Source organism: Rissa tridactyla, chromosome 5, assembly GCF_028500815.1.
Source record: "Rissa tridactyla isolate bRisTri1 chromosome 5, bRisTri1.patW.cur.20221130, whole genome shotgun sequence".
NCBI classification, from domain to species: Eukaryota; Metazoa; Chordata; class Aves; order Charadriiformes; family Laridae; genus Rissa; species Rissa tridactyla.
In genome coordinates, this window is record NC_071470.1 from 6,727,039 (window position 1) to 6,747,443 (window position 20,405).

Genomic DNA, 20,405 nt, shown 5'->3' on the forward strand with positions numbered 1-20,405 from the left:
AGTTGTGACACAGGTGCTGGTGCTGCCAGTCGTGTCCCTGGCACCCTTTAGCCTGTCACTGAGCATTCAACAGTGAGGTCAGCAAAAGCCATTTGAGTTGAGAAGCATCAGCGTGCTTTGCAGTGCTGCTCTTGATTGTGGGTCTCTAGGGGCTCTGGTTTGTGTAACCCCTCAAAGCCATCAACCCAACTGAAGAAAGGTACTCCCCATCGGAAGCACCTGAATCACAGAATGGTTTGGGTTGGAAGGGACCTTAAAGATCATCCAGTTCCACCCCCCTGCCCTGGGCAGGGACACCTCCCACCAGACCAGGTTGCTCCAAGCCCCGTCCAGCCTGGCCTTGAACCCCCCCAGGGATGGGGCAGCCACAGCTTCTCTGGGCAACCTGGGCCAGGGGCTCACCACCCTCACAGCAAAGAATTTCTTCCTAATATCTCAGCTAAATCTCCCTTCTTTCAGTTTAAAACCATTCCCCCTTGTCCTATGGCTCCCCTCCCTGATCCAGAGTCCCTCCCCAGCTTTCCTGGAGCCCCTTTAGGGGCTGGAAGGGGCTCGAAGGTCTCCCCGGAGCCTTCTCTTCTCCAGGCTGAACCCCCCCAGCTCTCTCAGCCTGTCCTCACAGCAGAGGGGCTCCAGCCCTCCCAGCACCTTTGTGGCCTCCTCTGGCCCCGCTCCAACAGCTCCGTGTCCTTCTGCTGTTGGTGCCCCAGAGCTGGAGGCAGCACTGCAGGGGGGTCTCAGGCATCTTGTTGGAGAGCACTGGAGCAGTTCTGTGTGGCAAAATGGTGTTCCCTGAGCACCTGAAAAAAGATGTTGAGAAAACCAACCGACAAAACAAACAAATCAGCAAAAAGGTGTTTTTTCTCTGGCTAGCGGTTTGTCTCTTTTCCTTCTGAGGTATCGCACGGGCCTGTGAAGAACTTCCTTGCTCTTCACTTGAGTCAGAGGAGCCAAGAGAGGGCAGGGAAATGGCACCCTTCCCTGTGGCTGCTCTGCCGTCACAAAGCGCTTGCAGGCAGCCTCTCTGCGTGTCTGGGGAATTTTTTTTATGTCTTTGTTTATTTCCCTGGCAGGAAGCTGTGTCTCGGGACCGCGTGACAGCTCCGCCTCTCGCTCTCATGGCCCTCAGCACGCTGGGCTGGCTGCAGCGCGGCAGAGCCGGCCAGCGCCCGGCTAGGGATCAAGGCTGGGAGCAGGAGGCTGGAAGGTGGCGATGGAGGCCATTCGGGGAGCTGTGGGGGGACCCCAGCTGCTGCACTTAGGGGCTGGGGTCATCACTCTGCTGATGACGGTTGTGGCCATCTGCTCCCTGTCCTCGCTGAGAGATTACTGGAGGCTGTGGTGGGTGATGAAGCCGATCCCGGGTGTCAGCCCCTGCCTTCCTGTGCTGGGAAATGCTCTACTCTTGGAGCGGGATGGACAAGGTAAGGGCAGCTCACGCCGTAGCCCTGCTGTGAGGTCCCCGCGCTGCATGGGGCTTTGCTGGAGGAGCCAGCGCTGGTGAAGTGCTTGGGTGGTCGAGCTGTGGCTGACCCGGGGGGGTTGTAGGGTGTGCCATCGCCTTTAGGTTTCTCCGGGGCTGAGGGGAGCTGTGTGTGAAGTGGGCAGTGGAGGGGAAAGGAGAGAAACCGCATAAACGCGGGGTCTCTACAGGTCAGAGGTTCAATCCGACAGAGCTGGAGGTTCAATCTGACAGTGGCTTCCAGGTGGTGATGCTGGACTCGGACCTGTTGCCAGTTGTTGGCGAGGTGGAGCGGGAGCGCTGTGGAATGTGTTTCTGCGGCAGGGAGGTGTGCTGGGTGCTCTGGCGGGAAACGCCGTGTCACAACAGAGACTACTGCGTCCGCGTGGCTGTTAGCTGCCATCCAAACACAGCTCCTAGCTTGCGAAGGAAAAATATTTCTTTAAACACTTATCTTCCCACAACTGAGCATGTGCCAGGGACTTCCACATACCGAGTTGCTGGGTGATTTTCAGAATTAGCTGTGCCTTGGATTTATGCATTAGATGCAAAAGACTCATAGAATCGTTTTGGTTGGAAGAGACCTTTAAGACCATCAAGTCCAACCATTAACCCAGCACTGCCAGGTTCACCACAAAACCACATCCATCAGCAACACATCTACGTGTCTTTTAAATACCTCCAGGGATGGTGACTCCACCACTTCCCTGGGCAGCCTGTTCCAATGCTTGACAACACTTTCGGTGTAGAAATTTTTCCTATATACCCAATCTAAACCTCCCCTGGTGCAACCTGAGGCTGTTTCCTCTTGTCCTATCACCTGTTCCTTGGGAGAAGAGACCGACCCCCCTGGCTACCCTCTCCTTTCAGGGAGCTGCAGAGAGTGAGAAGGTCTCCCCTCAGCCTCCTCTTCTCCAGGCTGAACACCCCCAGCTCCCTCAGCCGCTCCTCACCAGACTTGTGCTCCAGACCCCTCACCAGCTCCGTTGCCCTTCTCTGGACACGCTCCAGCACCTCAATGTCCCTCCTGTAGTGAGGGGCCCAAAACTGGCCACAGCACATGAGGTTGGGCCTCACCAGTGCCGAGTACAGGGGGACCATCACTGCCCCAGTCCTGCTGGCCACACCATTCCTGATACAAGCCAGGATGCTGTTGGTCTTCTTGGCCACCTGGGCACACTGTGGTCTCATATTCAGGCAGCAGTCAACCAGCACCCCCAGGTCCTTTTCCACCAGGCAGCTCTCCAGCTGCTCTGCCCCAAGCCCGTAGTGTTCATGGGGTTGTTGTGACCCAAGTGCAGGACCTGTCACTTGGCCTTGTTGAACCTCGTGCCATTTCTGATTATTAGCAGTACGACCCTCAAAAGCAACCCTTTCTGTCCTCGCATGGATCAATGGTACCTTTTTTTTGCTAGGTGCTTGAGAGAGCACTAGTACGCTACACATTCCCTTTCTGTTTGGTACTTGGTTTTGCATAGGAGCACATTTCTTGAGGAGTCTGTGATGTGAAAGCGGCTCTGGCTGTGCTATCGGTTGACCAGCAGACTCTTCTGGGTGTGTTTGTGTTGCCTGTGTACAGCTCTCCGCACATGCATTCCTGGCTGTGTGGCCAGGAGAGAGAGCAACTGGGTCACGGGAGCGTGGTGAAGCCAAGGACCAGTACAGCACAGGCATGCACATTGCCTAGTGCTGACACATGCTGAGACACGGTCCCTCTCTTCACCAGGGTACGCGCTGGCATCTTTCCTCTGGACCCAACCCCGTATCTAAATACAGATATGAGAGATCTTTCTTTGGTGGAAGCGAGGGCAAGCAGCTTTCCCTGAAGTTGACTTTGGGAAAGCAGTAGCAGTTTCATAGTCAGGGTGTGTGTATGAGCCTCTCTAAGAGATCGATCTTCTTTTTCTTTTCTTTTCTTTTCTTTTTTTTCTTCTTCTTAGTTATTCTTAAAAAACAAAACAAAAGAAAACAAAACAGAACAGAAAGCAATTTGATGGAGGCCCTTGTTGTTCTGTGGAGTCTCTAACCCCTTTGTTAGCAGGAGTCACGTAGCCTCCATGCTTTAGTTAAGTCCATGACCATCCGTCTTTGTTCATGTTAATTTACGTAAAAATGAGTGGTTTGTGGTTTATAAACTTTTTAATGAAAAATGTGACAATTTAATTAAAAATGGTTTTTTTTGTGGCTGCCCTGTCCCTGGAGGGGTTCAAGGCCAGGCTGGATGGGGCTTGGAGCAACCTGGTCTGGTGGGAGGTGTCCCTGCCCATGGCAAGGGGGTTGGAACTGGATGATCTTTAAGGTCCCTTCCAACCTAAACCCTTCTGTGTTTCTATAAAAAAAAGAATAGTTTTTTAAAAAAAGGATAAGGTTTTATAGCAGGAAGAAAAATGACTTGTCATCTAATCGTGATTTTACTTACTGACACCGATCACAGAAAATTGTGATATTTTAATCGTGGCGATGGTAGGAAAAAAAAATTTAAAAAAATAGCAAAATAATTTGACACTCTTAAGTCTTTTGGGTGAGGTGTCATTAGAACTTTGCCGGAGACTAGGTAATGCTGTAGTTTGGTATCTATTATGAAACTAGGTTATTTTCCTTTTTTTTTTTTTTTTTTTTTTTCCCCTTTGATTTGGAGACCTTTGAATTTTCAACTCTGCAGAGCCGTTGGAGGGAGTAATTTATTGTTTAATCTGGTTTCCCAAAGGGCAAAGGCATGTTTAATCCGTGAATATCCTGATAGCGGCCACCTCCTCTAGAATTGCAGAATGAACCTGATTGCCCTCTGTGATGAGATAGCTGGATCTGTGAGCTTAATTTAGTTCAGCGAGGTCTCTGATGCCCTCTCCCATGCTTTCTGTATAGCCAAACTGACAAGATGTGGACTGGGTAAGTGGATAATAACGTGGGTGGAGAATTGGCGGGGTTGCTGAGCTCACCGGTATGAAGTCCACCTGGCAGCTGCACAACCGTGGTATCTCTCAGGTGGTCCCTGGCATAAGCGATCCTATGAGTCTTTGTGCTCTTAGAGATGGGGACAGCCGAATTGCCAAATCCACGGTGGCCCTGTAAGCGGTGACTTACCCTTCAGTAAGGACAAGAGCGGAGTTTAATCCTGGAGCAGCCAGCTGTCAAAAGCTCCTGCTAGAATGGCAAACCATGACTGATAGTTAGGGCTGCAAGACAGTGAGATGTTTTAAGCACGTTGGATAAGATGTCATTTGTTTGCAGACAAACAATAATGGTGTAAGGGCTCCGAGGATTCTCTTCAGGAGTCCAGCTATCAGAAACTAGGTGTTTCAAATGATGCTGGGTCCCGCGCAGTGCTCTGCCATTACCGTGCACGACATCGCTTGTGTAGCACCACAAATGTAGTACCTGCAGTGAGGTCTCAGACGGGAAAAGGCCTGATGCTGTACTTGGAAAGTAAAGAAGCATCTTGATATAGCATTTTGGCTAGCGTCAGGTAAGCCAAAACATAAGCATAGCCTTGGCAAAGTTTGATTTGGCTCTAATTGTTACAGAGAGCATCGCAATGCAGAAGGCCCAGGCTGCAGTGCTTTTGAGACTGCTTAAATCAAAGTGCCTTATCCACAGCTAGGAGGGGTTTCTCCAGAACAGAGTGCTTTCAAGAGTACAGCCGTAAAGAAATGCTCCTGCAGCACAGCTAATAGATAGGTGCAAAATATGCTGCTTGGGCACAGGAGCAAGATAAAACTACAACAAAAGCAGATTTACAGGGCGTATGGTGAAAAAGAGTCCATTACAGAATCTTGCTTATTCAGCAAAACCCTCTTTAAAAAAAAAAATTCTAATCTGCTTTTTTTTTATTCTAGGTTTTTTTAGACAACTACAAATTTATGTTGAACAGTTCAGGAGTTGGCCATTGTTCAAACTTTGGCTAGGACCGTTACCTATCACGATTTTGTATCACCCTGACAGTGTGGAGGTGAGTGTACTTGTCTCCTGCCTATTCTACTGTCGCGCAAAGCAGCAGCCAACGTGTTGCTTTCTATTCCCTCAGTGTAATTTTTGCAAAAAAGGGCTCGGACCGGTTTTACTTGAGATTGTCTTCTGACCCAGTGCTAAAGAAAGGCTGAAAGTGGAAGAATATAAAAAGCCTAGTCTTGGGGGGGGGAAAATACTGAAGATGGCCAGCAAATGAAAACACTGACTCAGTATGTTTTATACAAAGAAGCATCTCCTTCAGCTTTGTTTTCACATGTGTGAAAACTTCTACTGCCAAGATCAGAAGGGACAAGCAGATCACAGAATCACAGACTGGCAGGGGTTGGAAGGGACCTCTGGAGATCATCTAGTCCGGCCCCCTGCCAGAGTAGGGTGGCACAGGAACGCGTCCAGGTGGGTTTGGAATGTCTCCAGGGACGGAGACTCCACCACCTTAGAAGATGGGACCACTGAGATAGAACATTATGAAATGCTGATTGCAATGCTTGTGTCTGGCTGGCTTCTGCATTGGAAGTTGGTGGGTCTGTCTTGGTGCAATGAAATGTAGCCTGTGAGGTTTGCTACTGACAATGATTCTTGAACGGGGACGACAGAGTTGTTTCTTTGTTGGGGTGCTTATTGAAGAGATGGTGGTACTTGTGAGTTTGGTTAAGGCTGGAAACAGTTTGGTTTTCTCTGAGCTCTGCCTGTGATGTTGTAACACAGATTTTTCTTTTTCAGGAAGATAAGGGGAGTGGGAGTATTGAGTATTTCACTGTTTCTCAGCATTGGGGTATTTACTGCAAGGCTTGAAGGTGTGAACTCGATGTTCCCCCTGTGTACCAGCTTGTATTGAAATATTGTGCATTTTACTGAGGCTCGGGGCATTTTTGTGGAGGAACCGAGGTTGTGTGAAGTGATCTCAGCTGAAAAAAAATCTCTCTCCATCTAACAAGGGATGTTTTTTCCTCTCCTTTCATTTTTCTGGCAGGTTATTCTGAACAGTTCGAAACACATAGAAAAATCGTACCTGTACCATTTCCTGCATCCATGGCTGGGCACTGGACTTCTGACGAGGTACGGTGGAATGCAGGTGCATTGCTGTCTTTTTGAAATTGGCAGCGCATGTGACAGGAAGGGGGGCTTGGCGGCAGGAACGCTGTGTGTATCGCTGGACAGAGATGTAGATGATAGCTGTAGAAGCCTTATTCCTTGTGGTGGTCTTGGTTGCTCTTTAGCAGCTAATGTCCGGTAAAAATCTTTTGGCATTATTTGTTTCTTGGCAAATTTGGCCCTTGTTACTTTTTTGCCCAGAGGCTTGAAATGAACGTGAGTTTTGGGAAGTTGTAGCCTGTGGCAAGTGGTGTCTTTTAGTCTGCAGTGCTACATGCTGGATGTTTTGAATGCTGTGATGTGTGTCGAGTGCTCGGCCTGGGGCAGCACTGTGACTGCGTGCATCACTTACCTCAGCTGGATATCACAAACCAGTTAGCATGGGCCTGAGGTTGGTGATGCTTTGGGGTGGGGTGGGAGAGAATCTACGCCCTGTCCTTCATTTCCCTCATGAAGCAGAGGCTTGTAAGAGGTGAGCCTGGTCAAAAGCATGGGTCAGGAGTGGAGAGAAGGAGGAGCAGTGATACAAGGGTTTGGTGTCCTCTGGTCATCAGAGGGTCAAGAAAGGTTTGGTCTGGGTGATGCAGTTATTCAAGAGTTGAAGCAAAGCATACGTGGGTTGGTTTGGGTGCCTTTGTGCCTCTTCTGGGTGTGTGCAAGAAGGTCAAGGTCCTCGTGTTAGCAGTGGAGCTTTGTTGCCTGTTTGGAGCCCTCAGAGGTGAACTCCTTGTGCTTTGTGATGGGACCATGGCATCGTAAAAGCCAGCTGTGATCACGTGGTGTGGGAGGTGCAAGTTTATGGGAGAGGACGAGGAATGCCTTTTATCCTGCGTTTTGTTCATGGCCCTTAAGAATGCAGTGATCAGTAGCAAAGTGCAGAGAGCTGAGGTCTATGGGTGCCAGGCATGGTGTATCCTCACTGTTAGTTTTCTTCCTTACTGGTTGTTTTGTTTCCAGTAGGTTTTTAGAGGTGTTTTGACTTCCTTGTGCTTGCAAAAACATAATGCAGGAGAATGTTCCAGTCTTTGCTGATTAGGGGTGGTAGTGGTAGCCAGCAAGCAGATAAGGTGGCCTGAGGAGTGCTGCAATAGCAGGTTAAGAGAAGTGGTTCGATGGCTTACCCTGTAAGCAGAGCTGCCAGTTGTGTGCCCGTGGGGCATGTGATTCAGAAAAAGCGAACAGGAACCCCCAGGAAGCTGGTGTCACCCGCTGTGGCTCTGCGCGCTTTCACTGAGGTGTGGGAGGTGGTTCCCTGTCTCCAAGGAAGTACTTTATTGCCAGACCTCGAGGCAGTAATTTGTGTAATGTCTGCGGACCCTAGTTCTCCGCAATGCTCACTTGGATTGCCACGAAGGCAAGCATGGGTGGTGATTCACAGAGACAATGTGATGACTTCAGGCCTTGATGCTGAATAGCTGGTTTGTCCTATAGATGGCTTCTGCTCCGTCCCTCTGGGGCTGTGCACTGAGCAACTATGAGGTTGTGTTGCCTGAAGGCTTGTTGGCATCTCCTTTTGTTGAGAGCAGCTATAGAAATGGTGACCTGTGCTTTGGAGAGAGCTGGAGCAAGAAATATTTCCATTTTGCTCCTTCTGGGGAGTGCTACGGAGAGGTTGAAGAGTCATCTACAGCGTGTCCATCGGTGAAGGTGTTCCAGGTGGTAGTTTTCACTGGGTACTTCCTGTAATGGTGAGGGTTTTATTTTTGACTTGGAGTTTTTAACCCTTTCATCTCCCTGTTAATTTTGCAGCACTGGAGACAAGTGGCGGTCACGGAGGAAGATGATAACTCCCACGTTCCACTTCGCAATCTTAACTGACTTTCTAGATGTTATGAATGAGCAAGGAGGTATTTTGTTGGAGAAACTTGAGAAGCATGTTGACAAGGAACCATTTGATATCTTTCTAGATGTTACTCTGTGTGCCCTTGATATCATTTGCGGTAAGTTCTCTTCAGTTATTGTGGTGGGGCTGTGAGTGATGCAGAGGCTCATGAGTGCAGCTGGGCAGTGTTGTGTGAGGAGGCAGTTGAAGATCAATGTCCCCGCATATTGTGTGAATGCATTTCCATCCTCCCAAGGCCATCCTTTCTCCTAGGGATGCATGCCATTGTGTGCATCTGAGGTGAGTTTGTGGGATGGGCAGGGCAGAGGTATCAGTGAGAAGTGAGGTTGTGTTGAGGAACAGGGTTCCTGGGCTTGGAAATGTAAAGCGAGCTCATCAGCTGGGAAGGGGTGTGTGTATTTACCCGTCAAAGGGAGGGAGAGGTGACAGTCAGAGCCTGCGAGCAGTGGTAACTTATTGTGTACAGGGACTCTGCATCTCACTTAGCACTCGTGAACTGTTGGTGATTTCCTCCTCCTAGAAACGGCGATGGGCAGAAATGTGGGCGCTCAGGAGAATAAGGATTCTGAGTACGTTCGTGCTATTTACAGGTAAATGGATGTTTTCCTTGGCTGCTTTGTAGTTGGGCTGGAGTTGATGCTGCTGGTGTCAGGAGTTCATCTGCTGTGAGCCAGGAGAGAGGACCAGGGGGGTCACAGGTGGAGGCAGAAAGCCAAGAAGGCAGGAAAAACATTGATGCGTTTTCTGATATGAGTATATGCAATGGGAGGCTGAGGCTTTGAAGAGGGTGTCGGCTGCCATTTAGTTAATCCATTGCTGCAGGAGGTTAAAAACAAGTATGGAGCTGCGGCATTTCCGACCAGTATGACTGGCAGAATTGGGAGGGTGCTGGTTTAGGCAGCCTGTTAAAACTGAGGCGCTGCTGCTCGGCAGCTGAGGGCAGTTTTTACACCATTCAAGTGGTATGCGACTATCCACTCCATTAGGAAAAGCGTGGCTTATATTCCTACCGCGCTGGTGCGTCAGCCTGGGTGAGATGTAGCTGCTTGTGGCGTCCCACCCCTAGCCTTTGGCGGGGTGTGTTGAGACAGGTGTGTTATAAAAGGGGGGTGGAATTAGAGGGTTTGATTGTCATCGATTCCTTGGCCATTCCCAAATGGTGCCACAAGTGGGCTCAAAGTTGGTCTGAATGTAATAAGTACTCCTCAAAGTCTATTTCTGCAACCAAAAGCATGTGCAAGAGCTGAAAAACAATGAAAATCATCCCTTTCAAAACTAATCCAGTTGTATTTGAGCATATTTGAAGTCTCATAATCTTTATTTCAAATACTTTTTGTGAGCCGTCTGGCATGTATGGTATCTGGATATGGTATCTGGATAGTTAAGTAGGAATGTAATACTTTTAGAGTGATGTTTGAGGTCACGGAGCAGATATTTTGGAGCCCTGACAGGAGTAGTCTTTTTGGGTTATACATAACTTTTCAGCATGGAACATGCTTTACAGATGTGGGGTGGGACTGGACTGGATGACTTAATATGTCTGTTTCAAGAGGATTCCCACCAAATAAGAGTGCGCTCTCCTTCTCAGGGATCAGTGCTTAAAGATATAAATCATGGTGATGGGGGGACAGGTCACAGAAATTTTGAGATGGTTTGAAATCAGGAAACAAATATGAACGGCCTGCTCTTCATACAAATGGGTTTAAACCCACACAGAATGTTAAGTTCCATTTCATTGGAGGAGGTAGAACTTTGTTTTTTGCTCTTGAAAATGTGCTGTAAATTTATTTTTTTTGTCAAGCAATGTTACATGATGTAATTGTTGTGCCCTTAGGATGAGCGAGCTCATCCAGCAGCGACAGAAGAGCCCATGGCTTTGGCCTAATCTTCTTTATATGCTGTTCAAGGAAGGAAGAGAGCATGAGAGGAACCTCAAGATCCTTCACAATTTTACAGATACAGTATACATTCTTTTTTTTATTCTTATTTTTAAATGATACATTCTAGTTGTTGGAGCAAAGCCTTGCACTCAGTAGAGAGCTTCCAAATGGGGGTGAAGTTCAGCCCCCTTGGTATACATCTATGAAGAAGAGAACTATCTCTCTGTTGGGATGCCAAGGAATTCCCTGAAAAGAAGACAACAGCTTGCTTCTCTGCCAGGAGCTCTGTTGTACTCAAGCAAGGCATTCTACTACTGCAAAGGATGAATAGGATTTACAGATCCTTGACAACTGAAACAAACAATAGGAATTCATTGCACTCTTGTTCTGCCCCAGGTGCTCCACATCTGAATCACCTGCAACAGCTCAATGCCAAGTTGTAGAAACCATTAAGCGCACGTCACTGACTTGGTGTAAAGTGCAGTGTTCTCTCACCAAGTTAGACTGTGCAAGTAACACCCCTTTTTCTCACCAAATAGTTCCCACGCCGTTCTTGCCAATGGTTGCCCTCCCAAATCTACTGTTAGGATGTTACCAGACAGGCTGCTTTCCCTGCAATAGGCGTGTGTATCCCATGATGTCATCGTATCAACAATGCAAAGGAAAGAATCTCTGAACTTTCATGACAGTATAACGAGCCACATTGACTCTGCGTTGTTTTTAAGAAGTTTGTGTTTTGCTTCCTTTTATTGGGAATTGCAGGAGTGAGGCATGAGAGAGGCTATTAAAGGGACCTAAGGTAACACTTACTCTCTTGCCATGCTGGGCTGGTGCACCGAGTCTAAGAAGCCAAATCTTAGAAGTCAGCAAAGGAACAGGAAATAATAATATCACCCAGTGTAGGTGCTGACAGAAAGCACTGAGACAAAAGCTGGCTCAATATGTGTTTTTACATGTGTATGTTCAGTGAGGGAAACAGTGTTGTGTGTGTAGAACTGTTTGGGTTTTCCCCCCCCCCCCCCTTTAGTGCTTCCTCTGAACAGAATTACGTACTCTACAGCCTTTATTTCTAATTAATTTGTTGAGAGCAATACCAGTTTGTTGAAGGGTTCTGTTTTGCTGTTATGGCAACAGTGGTGACAACAGGAAGTCTGTCTGTCACTGGGGCTGTGCTTTGACCTAAAAATGGGAAGGTCAACCATTGTTCTCATACTGAAGAAAATTTGGGAAGTTTTAGTATAGTGGTTCCAACCGTGCTATGTGTATTCCTGATGCGGCGTCGCAGGGTGCCCTGGCTTCTCTTCAATCTCCTGGGTTCCCCCGAGGTTGGAGATGTGATCCCTCCCTTAGTTATTGGACAGAGTAGAGAATATCTTCTTGGTGATCAGTCTGTTCAAATTGTGGTGATGTTTTTTGGTTTGCTGTTGTTGTTGTTGGCATTCATGATTGGCTTGTCCCAGGTATTCTGGGTGTGTTTACGCTTCTTGATGATCAACAACTTCTTTGCATAGTTTGGCTATCTGTTTTCTTGATCACACAAAGGCTATTCAAGGTTCATTCTACTGCCTGGGACAAGAGGGCTTGGTCGTATTTCCCCTTCTAAGACAAAAAGCCAGTTAAAGTTCGTGAGCTAGTGCCGGCAGCTATGCTAACTAGCTCATGTAGACTGCTACACATGGATGTTGTTTTAATAAGTTGTGACGCACTTGTGTGATGTAGGCTGTGCGCATGTGCTACGTGCATCATATCTAATGTAACGATTCTAATCTCAGGTCATTGCAGAAAAAGCTGCAGAACTTGAAAAAACCAAGCAAACGAAGGGCCATGCCAATGGCAACTGTGGAGAAAGTGGCTCCAAAAAGAGACGGGCTTTCCTGGACATGATGCTGAATGCAACAGATGATGAAGGGAACAAATTGAGCTACAGGGACATTCGTGAGGAAGTGGATACTTTCATGTTTGAGGTACCCAAAGAACACTTTGTTTTGTTGCTGTTTGGGGGGGTTGGTTTTGGTTTTGTTTTTTCCCCCAGAACCTGAGATTTACCATTTGCGGATAGTGATGACTCCTTTTCTTAGTTCAGGTGGTTGCTTTTACTATGAAGTTATTTTAACCCTGGAGGCCTAAGAGGAAATCTCTGTAGGATAGAAAATACTGAATGATAGAAACATTTGATCCAGAATCCTGTGCCCTGGCAAAATGTTGGGCAATACACATATAGCAGGCCCTGCCTATGTAAGCGGGCCCTGCTCATGAAAGCAGGTGAGTAATAAGAGCTTAATGGCTGACATGGGCCATGAGCTCTCAGCTCCTGTGACAAACCTCATTAAAGCTAAAGAGAGCGCTAAATGTTTTCATTGTTTTGCATTAATTTTGTCAGCTGCCCTCATTTTGTTCCTTGTCACGTTGTCTGTAACGTCCTGGTTCTGTCATCAACTATGCATTCGGGTACTGTCATTTTATGTCTGGTTCCCTGTCCAATTAAGGATCTAAACAAGACTTCCACAAGTTTTCCACGCGCTTCCATTAGGTGGACCTCAGAAGAGCTTAATTCAGAGTATTATTACTGCCGTTCTAACCTAGAGAAACTCTCTTCCCATCTCGTCATTCCTGTACTACTCCATAGCTGGATTTTGAAGAGGTGCAGCATCCTGAACTTCACAACAAATGCACCTCTTGAGTACCAAAATCCTTTGTTGGTCAAATTTTCCTTCTTCTGTTCCCTTCTTTTTTTTTTTTTTTTTTTTTTTTTTTGATTCCCCTTCCCTTGTTTCCCTTCTTTTCCAAGTTTTTATCCGGTGCTGAGAACTGTAGTAGCTGATCCCCTTCTCTTAGGAAACTAATAAGTATTCCCTCCTATGGCCACTGAACTGTGTCCCTACCCTTTTTTGGATAGTTTTGTAAAGGTTAGGGATTGTGTCCATTGTATGTCTCCTGTGGTAGTTGTTGGCCCCCCAGATGTTACGTTGTTGACTGGACAGTAACAAAAAGATGAATATACAGCTGTTTCATTGTGTAGATACTGATAGTTCATGCAGCTTCTGGGAGGCAGAGGAAAGGGATGTTTACTTCAGTTATCTCAACACTTTTCCCTTTTGGTCAGTTTTCATGCACATGACAGAATCATGGGTCGTCTTATAACCTGATAATCAGCATGTTGCATAGAGTTCTTCACTCCTGATTTTTGTTTTTCTCACGGTCCTGGGACTAATAAGTCTTACTTTCCACACTACCTGCACGCCTAAGTATTTAGGAAGCCTACTTGTGCACAGGAATAGTGTTGAAGTGAATGTCTTTGTAAATCTGGACCCCTAGGGCCATGATACAACAGCAGCTGCTATGAACTGGGTCCTGTACTTACTTGGACACAATCCTGAAGCCCAGAAGAAGGTTCACAGAGAACTGGATGAGGTGTTTGGTACGTTTCCATTCCCCCTTCATTGGGGTTGTGGTGATGGTTGCATTCGTGAGTGGGGATGTGGCACATTATAAGCCCAGATGTATGTAGAAGGGGAGGTAGGATCATGCCTTGTGGCCCTTCTGGAGCTTTCAATAGCTAGAGGTGATTGGGACAGGCTCTGGAAGTTCTGTAGAAGACTACAGCCAACCAAACATCTTTGGGTCAAGGCATACACATTCGATGTATGTGTCGCACCTTTTCCTATGTGGTCTTGGTGCATGATGAGAGTTCATGGAGGGAGCTAGGATGAGTTTATTTAACCAAAACTGGGAAGTTTTGGTCTTGCTCATCCACCTATTTGTTTTTGGACAGGCAACACCGAGCGTCCTGTTACAGTGGATGATTTGAAGAAGCTTCAATACCTTGAATGTGTTATCAAAGAAGCCCTTCGGCTCTTCCCTTCAGTTCCACTGTTTGCCCGTACCTTGAGAGAGGATTGCTGTATTAGTAAGTAGTGTCCTGCGTTTGCCACTTCCTATCCTGCTAGCATCTCCTCAGGGGAGGTGTTTCCCAAGTAAAGGGCAGCATTGTTTTATTTTTAACTCTGCTGTGGTGTGTAGAAAGTCACTTATTTGCTGTTGTTTTGACCCTTCCTTTCCCTTTTTTCTTTAGGAGGATATCAAGTACCTAAAGGCGCAAATGTTATTGTCATAACTTACGCCCTGCACAGAGACCCTGAGATCTTCCCTGACCCGGATGAGTTCAGGCCTGAGCGATTCTTGCCTGAAAATTGTAAGGGAAGGCACCCGTACGCTTATGTGCCTTTCTCAGCTGGTCCCAGGAACTGCATTGGTAGGTAGCTGAAGACAAAGCCCGTGTGATGTGATAGTGCTGCTTTCGGTGCGGTGACTGCGGCAGCAGCGAGTGTATCAGAAATTGAAGTCTTGGTGTGCCTGCTGGTTGTGTCCCCTGCTGCCCAAAATTCCCAAAATTCTCTGCCCCCAAATTCTGGGCACTGTCTCCCCTGCAAGCCTCGTGCTTGAGCCACCCCATTTCGCGTTTTCCCAAGGTTTTCCTTTCTTCCCAGGGGCCAATACCATTCCGTAACTTGTTAGCTCTTCAAGTGCCACTGAGACACTTGGCGTTTATCAGCACTGAAAGTGGAGGTGTTATTGTTTATATTTTAGAACACATGAAAAGGCTGTTCCCTGCACTGATCTTAAGCGCAGATGGGGAACGTTCAGCAATTGCTCTGCCATTTACAAGAGCGGGAATTAAAACTTCTTCGGGGGTTTTGGTTTTGTTTGCTTTCTTTTTCGGGGAGTGGCGTTGGATTTTTTGGTTTGTTTTTAATTTGTCTCAGTGGGAATAGGTGCCCTTCCCATAAGAGCAGCAGACTAGGTCTTCCCATGTTCCAAAGAGGAATCTCTTAATATTACACGTCTAGCTAGTTCCTGGGTGTACAGGAACATGTGCAGGAGAGGTGGTTCATTAATGTCATTGCAGAAATACATTGCTGTTCATGCTGTGTACAGACATCCATCTGTGCATTACGCAGAGGGGAGCACAGAAAAAGTTTTGAGCGCTGGGTTTTGTGTCCTGTTCCCATTTTCAGTTTCGTTTGAGTGAACTGCCTGGATTGTGACAGTTGGTTTGGATTCCCTCCTATTTCCCTGCTATCCCCTTTCCTCCTCCACCTTTCTCTGAAATGTAAATTGAACTTTGTCCTCCATGCTAGCAAATCATCAGTGTGTGAGATGTTTAGGGTTCTTTGAAGGACAGTCGGTCTGTTGTTGTGTTGCAGTTGTATCTCCTTTGCTCCTCTCCGCATATATGGAACAGTGGGATTTGCCTCTCCTCACAGTTCCTGAGCTGCATCTTCTTCTGCACTGGTCTGTCACCCATCCCCCCCGCCTAGTCATAGAATCATAGAATGGGTAGAGTTGGAAGGGACCTTAAAGTCCATCTATTTCCATCCCCCTGCTGTGGGCAGGGACACCTCCCACCAGACCAGGCTGCTCAACCATCCAAGAGACGCGACAAGTGTTGACCGTTCCCTCTTTGCTGTTTGAGTTCTGTGGACTGTGGGAAGGAGGGCGTGCTGGGGATCGTCCCAGGAAGGCCAGAGTTGCCATGCAGAGAAAAGTGCTAGTTTCAGCAGTATCCACACGACCTCGATTTTGGCCTAAAGCAGATGCACAGTCCTTGCTGTCCTGTGTTCCTAGGGGTATCGCTGTGAGCATGCAAGTGCAGCAACTGTTGATGCACTTGACGTTAACATCTTTTTTTCCGCTGCCCTGTAATTTGTAGGTCAGCGCTTTGCACAAATGGAGGAGAAGACTCTTCTAGCCCTCATCCTGCGGCGTTTTTGGGTGGAATCATGTCAAAAGCTGGAAGAGCTTGGTATAACTGGAGAACTGATTCTTCGTCCAAGTAATGGCATCTGGGTTAAGCTGAAGAGGAGGCCAAACGCTGGGCCGGAATGAAAGGAAATTCAAGATTTTATTTTTCCAAAAACTTCCGAGCTATTTAGGCTGAGATACGTTTTTAAATCAGATATTTTGATTGCAGTCCAGCAATTCATTGAAACTAAAGTTTTTACTGATTGTTTCATTAAAGAAGATATTGTAATAGCCCTAAGTTGCTCTGCTTTTCTAGTACATGCAAACTTCGTGTTCATCTTTGAAGTGCAAGTCTTTAAACATCAAATCTTAGTGCCTTATCTACTTGGATGAAACTATTCTATTGCAACAGTGCAAAAGCCCCTTAAATTATGGTAGTAACAACAGTAATACCTGTGATGGAGTCATCTGGTTATATTTCATAGCATTTGCGAGGTAACTGATAGTCTCAAATCTTTGTATCGTTTTCAGGTTTCTTTGGTTCTGGAAGGTACAAGTGATCAATTCTTCCACTTGGCACAATTTTTATTTTTTTTTTCTGTGTCGGTGATGACTGCATCTATGAAGACAAAGCAAAAATCTCTGATAGTTTCACTCCTCCTTTGTCAGCATTTACAGTAGTTCTTAAGTAGTGGGTGTGGTGAATTATTTTTTAGCAAAGTGTACCATAAGCATGAATCTGTATAATCATACCATCAACTAGATAGCGCGCAAATCACACGCAGGATTTCATGATGACAGAAACACTGTATTGTTGCCAATATTGAGAATAAACTTCTACTGTGCCTCAATATGGAATGAAATCATATCTGTAAAAGTTACATGCCTGGGTGCAGGTAAATTACTGATGGATAATGATTTCTTACCGTCAGTTCCTCCGGGGTGATCAATCGACCAGATTTTATTGTGTTAGTCAAAGCTGAAACCATGAGCCAGTCTGCTCATTGCCTTCTGGAGTCCTGAAGGCAGCACAGAATTTCTTGCTGATTGATGTTAAAGAGGAATTACAGTGATGGAAGGATGTGCCTGTGAAAGTTTCTGACTGTTTTTACCTTCAGGACAGGTCAAAATCTGCACCGAGCCGCGCAGCGGGAGAACAGGCTCTCCGTGACTTTTGTAGGCACTGGAGAAAAAGCTGGTGCTACACCAAGCAGAGGTCCTCTAGCTGGTCTGCCCTTTATTTCTGCCCTGTGCTTTGGCGTTTCTTTTGGCTGGTGTGCGTTACCCCAGCGTGACCCCTGGCGCTGCAAAAGGAGGGTGCGCGCCGATAACCACACCTCTCTCTCTACCTCCTGATGGAGTGGTTGCTCTTGCCACCGTGGCTGGTGGGGGTCGAAGGTGTGCTGTCGCCTTTAGGTCGTTCTGGGGCTGTGGGTGACCTGCAGAGGGGGACTGGGTGAGAAGCTGGAGTTCAGACCTGACGTGGCTGATACAAGGATTGGTCCACCTCTAACGATTAATGTGTTACAGAGCAAGAAAGGAGGTAATCTGCCCTTATGGGTTTTGTCAGCCTTTACAGATTGTATTTTCCTTGTGCCCTTTTAACAACACTTAGTGGTTTAATACCTGGGATACTGCTGTGCTTTGTAGAACACCAGAATAGAGAGAATATAATTCCTATGTTTTCCAAGTAAATGAGAGGTTTCCTTGAACCTGACGAATTCTTTATATTCTGATAAACCTAGGTTTTTCCATTTTCTGAGGATCTTATAAAAAGAAAGGGTTTAACCGCCTAGTTTACATAAATGAAATCACAGCCCTTGACAAATCGTTTATTGGAATTGCTACCTTTCTTTTTCCATTAAGAAAACAAAAGTCATGTTACAACGATAATGTGGTTACATTCTTCAGCCTTCATTTTCAAAGACAGGTTTCATTGCTGGATGATAACAAGAATTTAAATTTCCAGGGCTGATTGTAAAAATTGTTTTCTTTCTAATGAGATAACTTTCGAGACAACTTCTTGCATTAGTAAACATAAAACAAATGACACGTGTTTTCCAAAGAGACTCTGAGTTAAGGAATTATTTAATGCTTCTGGGTAATTGGTAACGGGAGCTTTGTGGGTATACAAGATTTGCATCCAGAATACGTTTTCTCAGAACCTTCGGTATGTAGCTCAAACCTGGAGAGGTACCTTGTGTTTTGTTAAACTATATCCTTAAACTGAGGACGTTCGACACAAATGAAAACTAACGTTAATTCCTTTTATTCTGTGGGATCTATTTTGTAGAAACAGTTTTTTAAAATTGACCAAGCTATAACAGTTCTCTCCATAAGGAGATAATTTTTGGGACATCTGTCTACAACGGTATTTTTGGTTGTGCTTTGGTTTTCTTCCATGCTCTTCTCATATAATGGGATGTCAAGTAAATTGTAATTTTTTTGCAGTCTCTGATGGGAAGAATAAAAATAATTGAGACAAAACCTGGATAAAACTGTAATGAGGAACTCACTATTAAAAGTGCATGGGCTCAAATGCTGGCACAGGGTTACCGAAGTAGAAAATCCCTATTTATATTAGTATGCACATAGTATCTTTGCCAGGATGAGCACTGATGTGTAATCCTGTAGTCTTTGTGTACAGAGTTGTTCTGAAAAAGTGGTGACCTGTCTTTTGTTGTGAAAACTGGTTCTGAAGCAAGCTGTGGCTGCTAAGGAAATAAATAGAGGAAATCAGTAGTGAAAGAACAGGAACTTTGTGCCTGCAGGGTAGATATTAGATACGTTGTGTTGCGTTGAGTGTATGCTTTTACTAAGCTGAGTCATGTGGCTTGTAATTCTTGGTTACAGTCAGCAACAACACGTGTTTTGTGTTTGGGTTTTTTTTAATTTCTTTTTTTAACCCTGTAGGACTTAGGAATGCACCGCAGCCTTGCCAGGTTTCCTGATAAAGTAATGGGACAATAAATATCGTGTAATAAAAACTGCATGTGCGTGGTAGCTGTTTGTGATCTTTTTCTGATGGCTAGGGATCTGCTGATGCTTAGATCTGAAGGTAGTGGCTGAACTCTAAACCCAAATATTACACCTAGGTAGGGTCACCTCCATGATGCTAATCATGGGGCGGTGCTGGCTCTGTTGGTGGAATACGACTGTTAGGAGTTGACAGCCTTGTATCCTACAAAGAGCCCTTTTGTACGGTGACAGGAAGGGCACAGTGGTCTACTGGGATGACAGCGAAAGAGTGCGTGAGTGCTTCTGCTTCGTGGTTTATGGCTGTTACGAAGAAAATTGACAGCAAGCCCTCTGTGACCTCTTGGGTAGTGGTTCTTCAAAGCGCCTCCAGAGGCGCTAGAGGTTTCCAGCCACCTTGACACAAAATGCTTTCTGGTCTCTGAAAACCTCATGTTTGGGACACGTGCAGGAGGTGGACTAGCGGTGGCTACCTAGACATCTGCCTGCCTTCCTGGATTTAATCCTCATGCCGCAAAAGACAAACACCCACGTATGGATGTTTGTAGACTCCCGCATACAGGATCCTGTCATGGACATCTCACTGATACTCCTCTTCCAACAGGGACAAGACTCAAAGAGCCTTTAGAGAATCCCACTCCACCTTCTTTCCTAAAAGCAGTACTGGGTCACCCCTTGGCAAACCTCCCAGTATAGTACTACCGCAGTTCATAGTCAGGTCATATTTGGAAGATGATCTTCATAAATTGCATGGATTAAAAACTATAACTCACTTTCTAAAAAAAAAAAAAAGACATATAAAAAATCTTCTTTGATTCTTCTGAAAATGGGAGTTCTCTGGTAAATATAACTCCATCTTTTCCTTGACAAATGGACTTTTCTGATCCATGCCTGTAGTGTAGCTTGTGGAGATGAAGTGTCCTTTGAAAATGTAAATTATTTTGAGAGAAGAGAGGCAGTCAATTAGCAAAATTGTGTGCCCAAACTTGCAGACCTGGCTACAGGCTAGTACTTCAGGTGCACATATAACTTCCCCAGGAGATACTGTTCGATGATGACCAGGCCCTGTAAATCTTGGCCAATGGCAAAGTCACTGGGACCCTTTAATAGACTGAAATGTTCTGTCTTCTCTAATGTCTACCAAAAAGCAGCATCAGGTGTTTTAGCTGCAAGCAGTAAGGCCTTGGGCAGTTATGTGATTTTCCATTTATAAGAAAAAATAAAATCTATTTAGAAGAAAAAAATCAAAGCAGCCCTCTTATAAAGCAAACCCAGTAGTGATTTGTTGTTTAATATTTGCAAGCGTCTTCTGTTTTTCTCTGTGATCCTGAATTTGATCTGCATTGATTTCTTACTTGACATCTGATGTGCAGTTATTTCTGGGCTGTACTTCTAGGAAGACTATTGTTGACATGTAATTGCAGGACATAGAACTACTATA

The 20,405-nt window shown here is 46.0% G+C and overlaps 2 protein-coding genes across 2 annotated transcripts in view; both read left to right on the forward strand.

Moving 5' to 3' along the window:
- Positions 1–20,405, forward strand: part of FAM149A (family with sequence similarity 149 member A) — a 304,183-nt gene that overhangs the window by 40,712 nt on the left and 243,066 nt on the right. The gene's annotated exons all lie outside the window — the stretch shown is intronic.
- Positions 1,122–19,717, forward strand: LOC128910094 (cytochrome P450 4V2). Its single transcript, XM_054202950.1, has 11 exons — positions 1,122–1,424; positions 5,299–5,411; positions 6,402–6,487; positions 8,273–8,463; positions 8,887–8,956; positions 10,201–10,327; positions 12,019–12,210; positions 13,562–13,664; positions 14,019–14,153; positions 14,319–14,498; positions 15,957–19,717. Exons 1-11 carry the CDS (start codon positions 1,214–1,216, stop codon positions 16,130–16,132), a joined length of 1,584 nt encoding a protein of 527 aa, XP_054058925.1. The 5' UTR covers positions 1,122–1,213; the 3' UTR covers positions 16,133–19,717.

Bases quoted from the DNA above. Each gene is read 5' to 3' on its own strand.
- LOC128910094 (XM_054202950.1), top strand. From the start codon at position 1,214: ATGGAGGCCATTCGGGGAGCTGTGGGGGGACCCCAGCTGCTGCACTTA. The intron at 1,425-5,298 runs GTAAGGGCAGCT...TTTTTATTCTAG, and splicing joins CTTGGAGCGGGATGGACAAG to GTTTTTTTAGACAACTACAA. The intron at 6,488-8,272 runs GTACGGTGGAAT...TTAATTTTGCAG, and splicing joins GGCACTGGACTTCTGACGAG to CACTGGAGACAAGTGGCGGT.